This window comes from Podarcis cretensis (genome assembly GCF_951804945.1).
Source record: "Podarcis cretensis genome assembly, chromosome: 16".
NCBI lineage: Eukaryota > Metazoa > Chordata > Lepidosauria > Squamata > Lacertidae > Podarcis > Podarcis cretensis.
This window is the reverse complement of record NC_137186.1, coordinates 9,986,269-10,004,131: the sequence shown is the minus strand read 5'-3', so window position 1 is coordinate 10,004,131 and position 17,863 is coordinate 9,986,269. Positions and strand designations below refer to the sequence as shown.

The following is a 17,863-nucleotide window of genomic DNA, read 5'->3' as shown; positions in this document are numbered from 1 at the left end:
AAACTAGTGGAGAGCCTTCCCCTTACTTGCGCAGACGAGTTCCGCGCAGGGAACATAGGCGGAGACTTGGCGTCAAACAGCTTTTATGCTGGAAGAGGTTCAAGAAACGCCCACTGACGGATTCTGCGAGTGACTAACAGGTCACGGAGGGCGAGCTGTGAGCCTAAGCATGGTTGGGCAAGCAATCAAACTAAACCGAAGGCAATTTACGCACAAGTAACCCCCTTATAACTATTACAATTACCAAAAGAAATGTTATCATAGTTAAGCAGACCTTAACCTAATACGGTATTTATCTCTGACTTTGTCCATGGAAAGTCTATGTTTGTCCGCAACTTGTTCATGTGTAGTGAGTTTGTACATACCTTCAATCCATTTGTACAAGGGAGCTGCGTTTTTTATTTTCCCTGTTCGTCAATACCTGTCTTTTTGCCGTAGTAAGGAGAGTTCATTCATATTGTCCCTTTGTTTAGGTTCCATGTATTGGGTGTATAATTCGAAAGGATGTTTTCCTCACAAATTTAAGATTATTCCGTATGGGTTGTGTTGATCGTCTCTATTACCTTCCGCCAAACATTTAACAATATGGGACATTGCAAAAACGTACCGTATTTTTTGCTCTATAAGACTCACTTTTTCCCTCCTAAAAAGTAAGGGGAAATGTGTGTGCGTGTTATGGAGCGAATGCAGGCTGCACAGCTATCCCAGAAGCCAGAACAGCAAGAGGGATTTCTGCTTTCACTGCGTAGCGATCCCTCTTGCTGTTCTGGCTTCTGAGATTCAGAATATTTTTTTTCTTGTTTTCCTCCTCTAAAAACTAGGTGCGTCTTGTGGTCTGGTGCGTCTTATAGAGCGAAAAATACGGTATGTTTTAGAGAAGCAATACCCCTGTGACATCTCCAGCAGCTAGAAATCTTAGGTAGTCTTTTCATAAACAAGCGTAAAGGAGTCCAGAAAGTTATAAAAAATATCTATTGTTGTATGAGTCTGAATTTGAGGTCCGGAGACTCCCTTGTTTAGTTTGAGCCAGTAGTGACTGGTGGGGTGGAAGGCAGCTCACAGCTCAGGAAGAAAGCCTTAGCGACCCTTGAGAGAGGGCCTAGCTGTACCTGGCCTTCCTGGAAGGCAACTTTTAACCTAACCAGAAAATATGTATAATTCAACATTTACTCCAAACACTTTAAAAGCACTGTAATGCTAATGAAAACAGTCATGGTTTCCCCCAGAGAATTCTGGGAGCTGCCTTTCATTACGCTTGCAGAGAGGCGTTAGAAAAGACCCGTTCCTCTCCCAGATCTACATTTCCCAGAGTTCTCTGTGAAGAGGGACTAATTGTTAAACAATTATGGAAGCGATAGCTCTGTGATGGGGCCTATTGGGGCCTCCTGACAACTTTCCGCACCTTTAACAGCCATGGCTGCCCCCAGAGAATTCTGGGAGTTGGCGTTCATTCAGGTTAAAAAGGGTAAAGGGACCCCTGACCATTAGGTCCAGTCGTGACCAACTCTGGGGTTGCGGCGCTCATCTCGCTTTATTGGTTGAGGGAGCTGGTGTACAGCTTCCGGGTCATGTGGCCATCATGACTAAACCGCTTCTGGCGAACCAGAGCAGTGCACGGAAACGCCGTTTACCTTCCCGCCAGAGCGGTACCTATTTATCTACTTGCACTTTGACGTGCTTTCGAACTGCTAGGGTGGCAGGAGCAGGGATCGAGCAATGGGAGCTCACCCCGTCGTGGGGATTCGAACCCCGTTCGTGGGGATTCGATCGGCAAGTCCTAGGCTCTGTGGTTTAACCCACAGCGCCACCCATGGCCCTCTCATTCAGATTAGGAGAGTCCTAATTCCCAGAGTTATCTGGGATGAAGAGAAGATCTATGATTTAACCTCTCTGGGGACTATAGCTTTAGGAGAGGAACGGAGCGGGGGGGGGGGAGTCCCTAAACATTTCTCGGCACCCTTAAACTACAGCTCCCAGAATCCTTTGGGGGAAGCCATGAGTCTTTAAAGAGGTATCATAGTGCTTTAAATGAATGTTGTAGATGTGGCCTTCCACTCTGCTCTCTCTTCCCCTGCTGCCAACTTAGCATCTGGGAAGACTAATTAGGTACCTCTGGACTTAGGATGGGGTTGCCATGGAAACCCGGTGGCAACGCTCACATGTTGTTGGGTGGGGTAGGAGAGAGCCCGTCTCCGAGAAATAGATCCATTCTGTTGTTGTTTGGGGCAGAGGGAGGACGGATGTCAAGAGAGATCAATGGCATTTCCCCCCTCTGTGGGTTTCTGTGTGTATGTAATGGAGCCCCAGGCAGGAAGGGCCGAGTTGCTGGCTGGCGGTTGGCCCAAGGCCCCTGGCTCCCTTTAAATAGACTACAGCTGACTTGCAGATAGGCAGGCATGAAAACTTTCCAAGGGGGGAGCCCAGACGCACCTCTTGGTCACGATCGGTGGTGGAGGGTGGGAAATAATAGTCTGCATTTCTCACACACAATCCCATTAATATACTTGCAGGAAATCTCGACTCTCCCCCTTCCCCAATGGGGAATATTTCCTGCAGGTGTATTAACTGTGAGAAATTATCTGTGAGAAATGCAGGTTGTAATTAAGTATTGGTTTCCTATACACACAATGGAAGATCTCCACCTTATTGGCCAGCGGTTATCCTCCCTGCTCTGTGGGGACAAAGGTTGTCTAAGAGCCCACTTGAATCGAGCCACCGCTGTCTCTGGCCTTGTATCCTGTTTCTCACACTGGTCCTCCGGCCCCATGTCTCCAGGAAATGGACAAGTGGAGACTATTGAGGTGAAGAAGAAGGGGGCAGAGGCCGGAGAGAGAACTGTGAGTTGGAAAGGGTGTCTTTTCTTTCCATCTTCTTCAGTATCCTCTAGGAAACACGCCAAACTTTGGTACTTAGGACTGGGTGTGGACTGTGCGGCTGCCTGATGAATGGGACACAGCTATGGGCAGTCTTGAGGGTTCTGTGGAGAGCGGGTGGGGTGGGGGGTAGATGGGGGGGGGGAACTATGAGTGACAGCCAGAAGGCTGAAAGGGAAGGTGTGTCCAAAGTCAATAACTGAATATTGGTTTATATTTTTTAGTAATTTTGTATTAATGTAACATTTTTATAAGCTAACTGTGCAACTTTTAATACTTGTTGTTTCAGTTGTCTGTTGTTGCTTTAGTCGGTACATTGCTTAGAATTACACACACACACACTGCTTTTTTTCTGGGGGTACACATGCCCCTAAACATTTTGTGAATCTAAGTTTGGCCTCATTGAGGGGCAGTATTTCAATATGAGTAGGAAAATGAGAGCACTGCTAAACATTTTTAAAGAAAAAAAAGCTCTGTGTGTGTGTGTGTGTTTGTGTGTACATATATACATATACATACATATACATATACATACACACCTACACCCACCCACCCACATATATACATATATATATATGAATGTATATATATGTATATGTGGGGCAGTATAGAAATGGTGTAAATAACAATAACAATAATTATCCACTATAGCCCTAAGTTAAGGTCACTTATGCTTGACCCCAGTGCTTTTTTTCTTAAAAAATGTTTAGGGATATTCTCATTTTGACTCAAGAAAACCACCATTTTATAGTTCAAATTGGGAGAAATAAATACAGCAAATGGACAAAAGTACAAAGATTCCCAAATGTTTAGAGGGGAATGCTTACCCCTGCATACCCCCCCGAAAAAAAACCACCACTGCTTGAACCTATCCACTCACAAAAGGGAAGTGTTGGCACATCTTGAGGGAATCCCCAGAAGAACCAGAGAGAGAGAGAGGAAAAAACTTTTCTTGAAAAAAAAATCCTTAACTCAGTGAAGATTCATCATTCTCAATGTCCATTGAATGATAAGCATCTGCTGGGGAGAAACTGGGGCAGGACGGAATGGAGTATCGTGGAGTGGGGCACGGCTGGGTGACTGGCAGACATCCTTTTACAGGAATGCCCCACACTGTGACAACATTCTGCTGCCAGCCCCATCTCTTCTAACCCTTGTCGTTTTCTCCCTTCCCTCCCCCCCTGCCAGCTCTTTGTGATTGACAATGGTGCCGACGACTGGCGGATCGCCATGACCTACGAACGTATCCTCTACATCAGCCTGGAGATGCTGGTGTGCGCCATTCACCCCATCCCCGGGGAGTACAAGTTTTTTTGGACGGCCCGGCTGGCCTTCTCTTACACGCCTTCGCGGGCGGAGGCGGACGTGGACATTATCCTCTCCATCCCCATGTTCCTGCGTCTCTACTTGATCGCCCGGGTCATGCTCTTGCACAGCAAACTCTTCACGGACGCTTCGTCCCGCAGCATCGGGGCCCTCAACAAGATCAACTTCAACACCCGCTTCGTCATGAAGACCCTCATGACCATCTGCCCCGGGACTGTCCTCCTGGTCTTCAGCATCTCCTTGTGGATCATTGCTGCCTGGACGGTGCGTGTGTGTGAGAGGTGAGCTCGCGAGTCGCGCACGGAGATGCAGGGGACGTGCCGTAGGGAGGTGCCTCTTGTGTGTGTCCAGCTGGGGGCTGATGGGAGTTGGGATCCAGGAATATTCATTGTACTACAACTCCCATCGTCCCTGTCTATTGGCCGTGCTGCCTGGGGCAGATGGGAGTTGGGATCCAGGAATATTCATTGTACTACAACTCCCATCATCCCTGCCTATAGGCCGTGTTGTCTGGGGCAGATGGGAGTTGGGATCCAGGAATATTCATTGAACTACAACTCCCATCACCCCTTTCTATAGGCCGTGTTGTCTGGGACTATGGGAGTTGGGATCCAAGAATATTCATTGAACTACAACTCCCATCACCCCTGTCTATTGGCCGTGTTGTCTGGGACTATGGGAGTTGGGATCCAAGAATATTCATTGAATTATAACTCCCATCACCCCTGTCTATTGGCCGTGCTATCTGGGGCTGATGGGAGTTGGGATCCAAGAATATTCATTGAACTACAACTCTCATTACCCCGTCTATTGTCTGTGCTCTCTGAGGCTGATGGGAGTCGGAGTCCAGTGAAATCTGGAGGCATATAGGTGCGACCTCTCCTGCCATAGGCATCTGGGAGCCAAGGGCCTATATTTGTGTGGGGAGGGGAGAGGTTCTTCTATGAACTAAAAGATGGATGTTGGTGGGCTCAGGAATGAGAGCAAATCATTCCTCTGCAACCTGGGCCATTCTGCACCATACAGTTCAAGCACGTTGACAGCCATTGTTTCCCCACAAGGATTTTTGGGAACTGCCATTTGTTAAGGGCGCTGAGAGTTCCCTATTCCCTTCTGTTAAGTTGTGGATGAACATATCAGACGACACAGCGATTCTTCAAACAGCTCTTGTTTATTCAGAGGCCAGAACAGAACTGCTCAGTCAGCCTGCTTATATAGAGCTCCAGTACAACGTTACTGTAGCAACTTTCTAAAACTATCCAATCACTGAACGTCACTTTCGATCCTTCATTTGCATAACTATCTACAGTATCCCCCTGCTGGCCCAGGATGAGAACTTCAGTACATAACACCTTCACGGATCTGCAGTTCCTAGAGTGGTTTTAACCATCCATCCTCCTTCCCAGGGAACTCTGGGAATTGTAGCTCGGGTGTGTGTGGGATAAGGGGCCTCCGAACTCTCCCTTGACAACCAACAGCTTGCATGGTGCTTTCGGCGAAGCCATGATTGTTCAAAGTAGTACGATATTGCTTTAAATGTGCAGTGCCCATGGAGGTCTTACTCGCCTGCCCTAGGCATTTGAAACTCTTATGATACCACTTTGTCGTGGCTTTTCCTGTGGAATCCTGGGAGCTGTAGTTTGTTAAGGATGTTGCGAGTTGTCAGGAGAGCCGTACTCCTGTCCCAGAGCTACAGTTCCCAGAGTTCTCTGGGAGGAAGGCCTGATTGTTAAACCACTGCGAATTGTAATTCTGTGAGGGGAATACGCAGCTCGCCTAACAACTCTCGGCACTTTTAGGCACTCAGCACAGTTCCCCGGATTCTTTGGAGGAAGCCATGACTAGTACCAGTGTTTTAGTGATACGGTTCTGTGTGTGCCAGCGTGCAGCTCTGCCACCCAGCATTAAATAAACTACAAAAAGGCAGCATTTGTGCACTCCTTTTGTTTCGTTGCTTTGCATAAGTACTGCTGGGGGTTTTTGCCACTCACAAAGGGATAAGGGCACGGAAGGGAAGAGCTGTGGTTCATGGGTAGAGCACTTGCAGTCCGAAGAACCTAAGAATAACTAAAGCCCATCTAGTCCACTGTTCTCACGGTGGCGAAACACATGCCTGAGGGAAACATGCAAGCAGGACCCGAATGCAATAGCACTCTGCGCTTCTTTGGCTTCCACTAGCTTCTTGGGCTTGCCGATTGGAAGGTCAGTGGTTCGAATCCCCAGGACGAAGTGAGCTCCTGTCACTCTGTCCCAGCTCCTGCCAACCTAGCAGTTCGAAAGCACGCCAGTGCAAGTAGATAGATAGGTACCGCTCCAGTGGGAAGGTAAACGGCATTTCCGTACGCTCTGGCTTCCGTCGCGGTGTCCCGTTGCACCAGAAGCGGCTTAGTCATGCTGGCCACATGACCCGGAAAGCTGTCTGTGGACAAACGCCGGCTCCCTCGGCCTGAAAGCGAGATGAGCGCCGCAACCCCATAGTCGCCTTTGACTGGACCTTTACCTTTTTTCCTTATTCAGAAGCACGGCTGCCTCTGACCGTGGAGGCAGAGCACAACAATTGTGGAAATAACAACAACAACAACAACAACAACAACAACAACAACAACAACAATAATAATAATATATTTGTTTCCCAACGTCCCTGGCCGAGCCATGCTCAGAGTAGCTAATATCATAAAAACAACACAATATGCATAAAAAGAGACATCAATTACCGTATTTTTTGCTCTATAAGACTCACTTTTTCCCTCCTAAAAAGTAAGGGGAAATGTGTGTGCGTCTTATGGAGCGAATGCAGACTGCGCAGCTATCCCAGAAGCCAGAACAGCAAGAGGGATTGCTGCTTTCACTGCGCAGCGATCCCTCTTGCTGTTCTGGCTTCTGAGATTCAGAATATTTTTTTTCTTGTTTTCCTCCTCCAAAAACTAGATGCTTCTTGTGGTCTGGTACGTCTTAAAGAGCAAAAAATACAGTAATTAAAATACATCTTAAAATTAATTCAGACAAGTTATAATCTGGCCAGGTGGCAATTATCAGGTTGGAATTGAGAGTGGTTCAAGCTGGTCCCATGTCCAATGCTCAGCATTCCCAGATTGGGCTGGAAAAGACTCCTGTTTGGGAAAGCTCTGGAGAGCCGCTGTCAGTCAACGCAGGTCAAGGGTAGCCAACCTGGTGTTCTGCAGATGTTTTCAGACTGCAACTCTGATTATACCTGACCCTTGTCAGTGCTGGCTGGGGGTTGGCGGGAGTTGAAGTCCAATGACATTTGTGTTTATTCAGATTTAGCCCCTCTTCTCCAACAACAACTCATGGGCCCATCGGTTCCCCAGCCAAAACTGGGCAGCGTTTGTCGGCCAGACCTTCCTGTCACAAAACCTCTGCCACAAAGAGAGGTGGCTTTGCCCGGCGACAGATGACTCAGGACGAACCAGCTGCCTCCGATTGGCAGGAGAGGCCTCTGGCGAGCGGAGCACGAGACAGGCGACCCCCGCCTTCAGCCGTCAGCCCGGTTCCTGATTTGACAGGGGATCGGTTTAAAGCGGCAACTGCGTTTCTGCTCTTTTCACCCGTCCCCAGAAAACCTCACCCACCCACCCACCAAAAAAAGACCTGTTGCCACGGACAAAAAAAAAAAAAACACCTCCCAATGATGCGAGATTGTGTGTGCCAGTCTCCGAACCGTTTGCGAAGCTGGGTGCCAGGGAAGAGTCACCACTGGTGGGCATTCCTGCAAAAATAATAATTAAGGGAAAGGACTGACTAAGCCTTTCCCCCACCCCAAACACCCACGACCTCATTAGTGCCTGGCAAGCGATGGGAGCGGCTTAGAGGGTGGAATATACCCCTGTTGCCAGGCTCCCTGAGAAGTGGATGGAGAAGGGAGAGAAGAATGAAAGACTCAGCGAGCGGCGGATCTTTGCCAAGGTGGGGGAGGTTGGCAGGATGCCAGCGGGTGCCCTGCGGAACGCCAGATGCCAACAATTCTCTAGCTGCCAGCTTCTTTTACTCCCCCTTCGCTTTCCACACTGAGTAATCCGGTCCACCCTAATTCCACGTGTGTGTGCATTTAAGAAGAAGAAGAAAAACGATTCATTCTCCACATTCTATCTATCATCTATCTATATCTCTATCTATCTATCTATCATCTATCTATCTATCTATATCTATCTATCTATCATCTATCTGTCTGTCTGTCTGTCTGTCTGTCTGTCTGTCTGTCTGTCTGTCTGTCTGTCTGTCTATCTATCTATCTATCTATCTATCTATCTATCTATCTATATCATCTATCTATCTAATCATCTATCTATCTATCTATCTATCTATCTATCTATCTATCTATCTATCTATCTATCATCTATCTATCTATCTATCTATCTATCTATCTATGTATCATCTATCTCTATCATCTATCTATCTATCTATCTATCTATCTATCTATCCACAGTGGTACCTCAGGTTAAGTACTTAATTCGTTCCGAAGGTCTGTTCTTAACCTGAAACTGTTCTTAACCTGAGGTACCACATTAGCTAATGGGGCCTTCTGCTGCCGCCATGCCGCCGGAGCACGATTTCTGTTCTCATCCTGAAGCAAAGTTCTTAACCCAAGGTAATATTTCTAGGTTAGCAGAGTCTGTAACCTGAAGCGTATGTAACCCGAGGTACCACTCTATCTATCTATCATCTATCTATCTATCTATCTATCTATCTATCTATTTTTTCTTCAGGTTGCTCATGGTTCTCCCCCCCCCACAACCCTATGAGGTAGTTAGACTGAAAAGTACAGTGGTACCTCAGGTTAAGTACTTATTTCGTTCTTAACCTGAAACTGTTCTTAACCTGAAGCACCACTTTAGCTAATGGGGCCTCCTGCTGCTGTTGCGCTGTGGCGTGATTTCTGTTCTCATCCTGAAGCAAAGTTCTTAACCCGAGGTAATATTTCTGGCTTAGTGGAGTGTGTAACCTGAAGCGTCTGTAACCCGAGGTACCACTGTATCTATCTATCTATCTATCTATCTATCTATCTATCTATCTATCTATCTATCTAATTTGTATCCTGCCTTTTTTCTCCAAAGAGCTTGAGGTGGTCTACGTGGCTCTCCCCCTTCTCATTTAATCTCCATGACAACTCTTTGAGGTAGGTTAGGCTGAGAGGACACAGGGACTGTCTTAAAGTTGCTCCCAGTGAACTTTTGTGGATGAGATGAAGGTTTGAACCCTGGTCTCCCAGGTCCTAGTCAGGTTGGATAGCTTAGTTGGTTTGAGCGTGGTGCTGATAACGTCGAGGTTGCAGGTTCGATCCCCGCAGGAGACAGCTGCATATTCCTGCATTACAGGGGGTTGGATGAGATTATCCTTAGGGTCCCTTCCAAATTTGATTCTAGTCCAATGCTGTAACCACCACACCATGCTGGCTCCCCAGTGGATAATGTCTACCTGCGCTGTAAGAGGCAGTGGTATGCTGGGCATCGCAGGTGGGCTGTGTGTTGTCCTCAAGTCCTGCTTTCCAAGAGGCAACTGGTTGGCCAATGGGAGAACTGGATGCTGGGACTAGATGGGCCATTGGCCTGATCCAGAAGAGCTGATCTAGGTTCTTAAGAAGCCCTTTAAGGGTCAACATCAACACAACAGGGGTCTGCAACCTTTAAGACAAAAAGAGCCACTTGGACCCGTTTCCGAAGAAAAAAAACCCTGGGAGCCGCAAAACTCGTCATTATAAAAATAACCTTTTTGTCACTTTTTAAAATTATTTCTTTGTTTGACCCCTCAGAATTACTCCTCCTCATAGAAATAAACGTTAAATTAACAAGTTACCTTTTTGTGTGTGTGTGTTCTTTACTCCCCTTCAAAACAGTGACCAGCCTACATGCCCCCTTTCAATGCAGTGACCAGCGTACATGCCCCTTACAATGTAGCGGGCGGGCGGGCGGGAAGGTGACGTCGGGACGGTGCGTGACTAACGCACGCACCACCCCCATGCGACGTCACAGCCAGTACAGCGCCCGCCACAGTGGGGAGTGTCGGGGCGCACAATGCGCCTCCTCCCCTCGCTAGTATCCCCCCCTGGAGCCGCGGCAAAGGTGTAAAAGAGCCACATGCGGCTCCGGAGCCGCGGGTTGCTGACCCCTGCTCCAGGGTTCCAGGCAGGGACACTTCCCAGCCCTACGTGACAATGCTGGGGATTTTTCTGCATGCAAGGACCTTCTGCACGCAAGGCAGATGTCGTACCACAGGTGGAGATGCATCTGCAGGGAAAGGGTCAAGTTAAACACAGACACCCCTTTCCACCTCTGTTTCTCTGCTTTCAAGAGGTCGATCTGTTCAGTGGTAGGGGAGGGGTGGTGTTTAACTTGACCCTCATCTCTTCCTCTTTGCAAAGGGGTGTGCGGATAGCCTAGCTCTAGGAGTCTAGCATGCAGAAGCCTTGCTCTTTTTCCTTGGAAAGAAACCCCCACCCACTCAACACGCAGCAGACGCAGTGCTTGGGAGCTGAGTGGAGAGAAACCGTTTGTCGGGGGCCGACAGTGAGACAGTGTGCATGTGCGTGAGAATATGCATGCGCACGCCAAGGGTCCAGATGTTTTCACCGAAAGCAGGAACAGTTCACATGAGAGCAACAACTGGCCTCCAACCAGACTCCCCCCCCCCCACCAAATAAAAAACTCCCAAAGGAACAGAACAGAAATTTCGCTGCCGGTGCCAAGTGCAGATATCATCTGCTCTCTGTGGACACCCAGCCTTATTTGTTTCCTTGGTTGTCCTCCCCTCTTTCTCCCCACACCCAGCAAGAGGGAGCAGTAGGGAGGGAGGGGGTTTCCTTCCATGGCTGTGGTACCCCAAATTAACGACTGCTAAGCCCTGCTAAACAGGGCAAGGCTGGCTCAGTTGAGGAGGCCTCTGTTTTGATTGTCACTGTCTGTTGTTCTCTGTTTTAAAAAAAAGGAAAATAGAGAGATGGAGGGCATAGAAAACAGGTGGGGTGGTGGGGAAGGGGTTAAGATAATCACCACTAGAATGGGGGGGGGAAGGGTTATGTTAACCACTACCCAGAGAGGTGTGTATGAGGGATGGGGTGAAGTTAACCACCACTGGAAGAACAGGTGAGGGAGGAGGGAGAGGGTTTAGTTAGCCACACACCCCCTTCCTGCCTGCGGTTTTTCCTTTACTAAAAATACCCTTCCGCTGTGCTATGGCATTATTCAGCAGATACGGAGCTGGGAACCGGCACCCCATGTTTGGAATAAATGTGCAGTTAGAGAGATGCACAAACACACTCTCTCACTTTCTCTCTCGCACACACATGGAGCCTTGGTGTTCACAAACAGCCTTGTACAGGAGTTGCACGGGGAAGAATCGTGAGGGGGGTGCAGGCGGGACTCCCTGGCAACCAGGGAAGAGAGCCAGGAATAGCCACCTGCCAGAGTAGCTCTAATTTAGAAAATGGGGAATGAGCAGGGATGTGGCGGGGACAAGAAGGCATGTGTCAATCGGTTTTTAAAACCCCGTTTTGCTCAAGGGATCTCTCTTTTGAGTTGCTGGAGGCGACTGGCACTGGCTGGCACTCTGGCACCACATTTCCTTATGCACCCCCCCCCCCAAGCATGCACAGCCCCCCCTCCGTTCATTGCCCCACTCACTCACTCACAGAATCATGGCTTAGCAGCAGAGCTCATCCTGCAGGAGATCCCAGCTTCAGTCCCCAATGGCCTCTCCTGGTAGGGCTAGGTAACCCTGCCTGCAACCCCGGGGAGCTGCTGCCAGTCAGTGCGGGCCATGCTGAGCTGGATGGACCAGTCTTCCGACGCAGTGTGGTGCACGACTGTAGCTCAGCTGTAGAGCGTTGGTTGGTTGCAGGTCCAGCAATCTCTAAGTAGGGCTGGGAATGCCCTTCGTCTGAAATTCTGGAGAGCTGCTGCTGGTCAGTGTAGACAGTATGGAGCTATACTCAGTATAAAAGCAGCTTCCGATTCTCTTTAAAATCAGCTGTTGGTGCAAAAACATGAGGGCTGGTATCTTTATAGGGAAGGGGCTTGTGAATAGGGTGTACAGTGGTACCTCGGGTTAAGTACTTAATTCATTCTGGAGGTCTGTTCTTAACCTGAAACTGTTCTTAACCTGAAGCACCACTTTAGCTAATGGGGCATCCCGCGCCACTGGAGCACTATTTCTGTTCTCATCCTGAAGCAAAGTTCTTAACCTGAAGCACTATTTCTGGGTTAGCTGAGTCTGTAACCTGAAGCATATGTAACCTGAAGCGTATGTAACCCAAGGTACCACTGTACTGAGGGGAAAGTAGCTTGGATCCTGGCCAGTTTTTTGGCTGCCCCTAATTTTTAAAGGGTAGAAAGGCAGTGGGTGCCGCAACAAAATGTTTCAGCAGGAAACGTTCCTGCCCAGGGTGCAGCCACGTATCACTGCCATTTTTTCTCTTCTCATTCCCCTATGAATCCATCAGTCTTCTGTGCCTGTTGGACATGCTCAGACCTCATTGGTTTGCTTTTTTGGGGTGGGGGTTCCCCTCCTTGTCAGCGGCGTAGCGTGGGTTGTCAGCACCCGGGGCAAGGCAAGTAATTTGCGCCCCTAACCCCTAACCTGCCGCCGCTGCCAGCTTCTTCTTGCTGCTGCCTGGGCTGGGGTATTTACGGTAAGGTAGCCACGGTGGGGGCGGGTCCGTGTCAGGTGATCTGAGGCGAGTTGCCGCTGGCGCTGCCACCCAAACGACGCCGCTTGCCCGGAGGAGGAGGAGAGCAGAGAGGCGAGGAAAATGCAACATGGCCCAGCAGCTGCAGCAGCAGCGGCGGCGGGGCTGTGAGGAGGGGCTGCCTGGCGTGCCCTCTGCGGCCCTGACGCACGGGGACAGCGGCGAGCACTGAGAACCGCTGCCTGTCGGACACCTTCAGCCGGGACGCGCGCACAGCTCGTCGGTTCCGCGAGACATGGGGCTCTGCTACAGCCTGCGCCCGAGGCTCTTCGGCGACTCCGGAGGCGGCGAGGGTGCCCCCCCCAGATGTTGCACCCGGTGCGGCCGGCCCCCCCTGCACCCCCCACGCTATGCCACTGCTCCTCAAACTGCTGCTGTTTCTCTTGCACCTAGTGCTGTTTTGGCTACATGAGGATACAGCTGGCGGAATGAATTTGCTTATTAATATAGAGCAGCGGGGGGGGGGGGGGGGCTTTTCCAAAGCCCCAGAGCTGCATTCCACCCCCCTTTTTAAAAACTCATTTTCCATTTTTCTATTTACAAATCATACTTTACTGTCAAATATTCTTTCCATATAGCCTTCCAAGGCATTCGTAATACATCCACTATTGCTGCATATCCATATACAGTGGTGCCTCGCAAGACGAAATTAATCCGTTCCGCGAGTCTCTTCGTCTAGCGGTTTTGTTGTCTTGCAAAGCAAGCCCATTGACGGCTTAGCAGATTAGCGCTATTAGCATCTTTTAGTGGCTTTTAGCAGCTTATCGGCTTAGCGGATCAGCTGATAAGCGGCTTAGCGGCTTAGAAAAAAGGGGGGGAGGAAAAAACCCCCGCAGGAACTCGCAAGACATTTTCGTCTTGCGAAGCAAGCCCATAGGGAAATTCGTTTTGCGAAGCGCCTCCAAAACGGAAAACCCATTCGTCTAGCGGGTTTTCCGTCTTGCGAGGCGTTCGTCTTGCGGGGCACCACTGTATTAATTGACCCTACTTTTCCCCTTCCAGTCCTCCTTTGTATTTCTTGTTCAGTGGCTTACCCCTATTTGTAGTTGCGATTTAGCATCAACTCCCCAAAAGTTCCCCGATTCGCCCTTCATTTGTTTTCCATCCTGATTCCTTATTTTGGCTGTCATGCTCGTCAGCTCGGCGTCTTCTGTCAATTTATAGAGCCATTGTTCTTTTGTTGATATTTCTTTTCCTTTCCAACTTTAAGCATGCACTATTCCAGCCACCGCTGTGGCATAAAGAAATACCATATTTTTTGCTCTATAAGACTCACTTTTTCCCTCCTAAAAAGTAAGGGGAAATGTGTGTGTGTCTTATGGAGCGAATGCAGGCTGTACAGCTATCCCAGAAGCCAGAACAGCAAGAGGGATTGCTGCTTTCACTGTGCAGCAATCCCTCTTGCTGTTCTGGCTTCTGAGATTCAGAATATATTTTTTCTTGTTTTCCTCCTCCAAAAACTAGATGCATCTTGTGGTCTGGTGCGTCTTATAGAGCGAAAAATACGGTAAATTGAGTACCCTCGAGGGGAGGTCATCACCAATTATTGCTAAAAGAAAGATTTCTGGATTCTTTGGAAATGCATTTAAAAAGAAAAAGAAAAAAAGCTCACCATAGACCATCTCTTAGTATTTGGTGGCATAATATTTGCCACCACCTTTGTATAATAGTAATAATTTTTTATTTATACCCCGCCCTTCCCTGTTCAAAAACCGGGCTCAGGGCAGCTAACAACAAATTTAAAACACTTAATTATAAAAGCAGCATAAAATGCAGTATAAAAACATGAATAACAATAAAAATCAAAAATCAAAAATCAATTTAGGGGAAATAAGCATTAGATATGTATGAAAGATCCCTCAATCTCTTCACATTTCCAGTTTGGACCCTCTCTTGTACATTTTAACCAATTGACTGGGCGTCAGATACCAACCATAGAGCCCTTTTTGTATGCTTTCCTTTATCAAATAGCAGGCCGGAAAGTTTATGGTTTTGTTCCACAGCTTTTCCCAGGCTATGATTTCGATGTTATACCCCAGGCATAGGCAAACTCCGGCCCTCCAGATGTTTGGGACTACAATTCCCATCATCCCTGACCACTGGCCCTGTTAGCTAGGGTTGATGGGAATTGTAGTCCCAAACATCTGGAGGGCCGGAGTTTGCCTATGCCTGTTATACCCGATACCTATAGCCCAGCGCACCATTGCGCGGGAGGCCTGAATTCCCATCTGGGCAACATTCTGGGGGCTACATGCCACTGACGGTCAGGACTGGGGCAAAAACGGGCAGTTCAATGAATATAAATAAAACAATAATAGATTGTAGCCGGGCTCAGCCACAACAGTTTTATAATCTCCACACCCACCCACACCCACCTTTGAAGTTATATCTGTGATCTATTTCCCAGCTCAGTTTCAGTGACGTGCTGGCAGACATCCTTGAGACTTCTCTTTTTATTCGCAAGCGCCTGTTGAGGATGTGCAGAGCGCACAGCTGAGCAGCCACACCGCACCGCCTTGTGTCTGTGCTTTGTTTCGGGTGGACGGCTAGCGGTCCTGGAACTGCATTTCCAAGCACACTTGAAACCATCAACGCCTCCCTTTTGGAAAACGAATGGTTTCCTTGTGGGATCAGAATATTTGGGGGGAGAGTGGTTGTATCCTGCGTGAGCCCTCCTCCGAGTTAGACCCATTGAAATGAACAAGCAAACTGAGGCCCTTGTGTCTACTTGTGAGTAGGATTAGGCCCCCCCCCCGCCTCTTTCAGATGGGGAGGCAAGCATTCCTTCCTTCTCTACTTCTACAGAGGCTGTGGGTTGATTTGAGATGGATAAAGGGAGTTTATTTGACGCATGGGCTCCACCTGCTGAGGCCTAGTTTCTTTCCTCTGCTTAGCCAGAGTCTGTCAGCCACAGAGGATTGCTTTTTTGGGGGGCGGCGCTGCTTTCCGAAGGGACTCCTGTTAAGCTTGCTGGGTTTTAAGCCGGGAGAGCACTTCTGATGCCAGGTGGGGCTGTGACTTGAAAACGAGCTGCACAGAAACAGCGAGCTCCTGAGCATGCACAGAGTACTAACAAAACTGCTACCCCCACCCCTTTGAGCTGGGGTGCTTGGATTTCCATGTTTTGCCAGGTGTAGAATGTTATTCTCATAGGGCGCTTCTTGTATGAATGCCTTTGATTACCGGTTGCAGGGAGAGATCCTCTCGTACAGGCTTCCCTGCTGGGGCATCTGGTCGGTTATTGCAGGGTCAGGATGCTGCGGTCGACAGATCCCTTTATTTAGCCTTGTCCCGCAGGGCTTTTCTTACCATAGAGAATAAGGCTACCGGTGACTATTCGCTGTGATGATTCAGTAGTGCTTCTGAATGCCAATTGCTGGAAAGCTCAGGAGAGGAGAGCTGTCTTGCGCTCAGGTTCTGCTTGCATTGGGTTGGCTGCTGTTTAGACAGGATGCAGGAATAGATGGACCATTGGCCAGATCTGGCAGGACCCTTCCTGGGTTCTTCTGCGAACACTCTTACGACTGAGCTGCTTCTCTTGAATGAATTTTATTATTTCGGTCACAGACCAGGTCCAGCCCACATACAATATCAAGGAAGTCATAAAACACGATAGGGAGACATTTGAATTTGCAGTTAGGTAAACCACAGAGCCTAGGACTTGCCGATCAGAAGGTCGGCGGTTCGAATCCCCGTGATGGGGTGAGCTCCCGTTGCTCGGTCCCTGCTCCTGCCAACCTAGCAGTTCGAAAGCACGTCAAAGTGCAAGTAGAGAAATAGGCACTGCTCCGCCGGGAAGGTAAACGGCGTTTCCGTGTGCTGCTCTGGTTCGCCAGAAGCGGCTTAGTCATGCTGGCCACATGACCCGGAAGCTGTACGCCGGCTCCCTCGGCCAGTAAAGCGAGATGAGCGCCGCAACCCCAGAGTCGTTCGTGACTGGACCTAATGGTCAGGGGTCCCTTTACCTTTACTTATAACAGGGACAATACAGATATAGCAACAGTTAAAAATATATATAAATTAAAACTTAGTCACTAACATACAGTATAACCTAAAATTATCATTTAAAACCTTAATCATTATGATAGCACAGCTTGTTCCCTAAGTTTTATGGTAATTGCACGGAATTTGGCTACCCTTAACGTGATCTCAGGATCCTTGTCCTCTACCAGGATTTTAGACACTGAAGTTCGGATTCATTTGGAGAGTTTTGCATAGCAGGGGTAAGAAATACCGAGTGTCTATCCCCGTAGAAATGGCAGCCTTACAAGGCATGAGAGACAGTTTCTACCTCCATCAAGCCGCAGGGGCCGACTCGTTCTGCGTATGGTTTACACACAAATCTGCCTACAATAAGCCAGATGGCAACATGTTGAATCTAGCGAGGGTAAATGACCGTCTGTATTTAGGTATTTGTGTGAGCTGCTTCTCTTCCCTTCCAGTGCCATTGGAGGGTGAACCTGAGGCCTTCTGCATGCAGGGCAGGTGCCCTACCACCAAGCTGTAGTTCTTTCCTTAAATGTAACAGCAAGACTGCAGTTCTCATGGTTCTGAACAAAGGGCTGCTTTAAATAGGGATTTGAATAGCTGCCTCATAGCAAATTGGCCCATTGGCCTATCTAGTTCAATGCTGTCTACACTGACCAGCAGTGGCTCTCCAGGGTTTCAGGCGGGTCTCTCTCCCAGCCTTGCCTGAAACAATGCCGTCAGGGACTGAACCTGGGATCTTCCGCGTGCAAAGGAGATGCTCTGCCACAGACCTGTTGAACTCCGCTGCCGTCAGAGGTCTTTTTAACTGGAGATGCGGGGAATTGAAGCCAAATAATTTCTTGGGCTCCATGATCACTGCAGATGGTGACAGCAGTCACGAAATTAAAAGACGCCTGCTTCTTGGGAGAAAAGCAATGACAAACCTAGACAGCGTCTTCAAAAGCAGAGACATCACCTTGCCAACAAAGGTCTGTAT

General features: G+C 48.6%; 1 protein-coding gene across 1 annotated transcript in view; it reads left to right on the top strand.

Moving 5' to 3' along the window:
• The window catches only part of KCNN3 (potassium calcium-activated channel subfamily N member 3), a 100,509-nt gene that overhangs the window by 39,435 nt on the left and 43,211 nt on the right, over positions 1-17,863 (top strand). Inside the window, exon 3 of the mRNA XM_079958045.1 lies at positions 4,062-4,480. Within this exon, the coding sequence (XP_079814171.1) occupies positions 4,062-4,480 (419 nt within the window). The remainder of the gene's footprint in view (positions 1-4,061; positions 4,481-17,863) is intronic.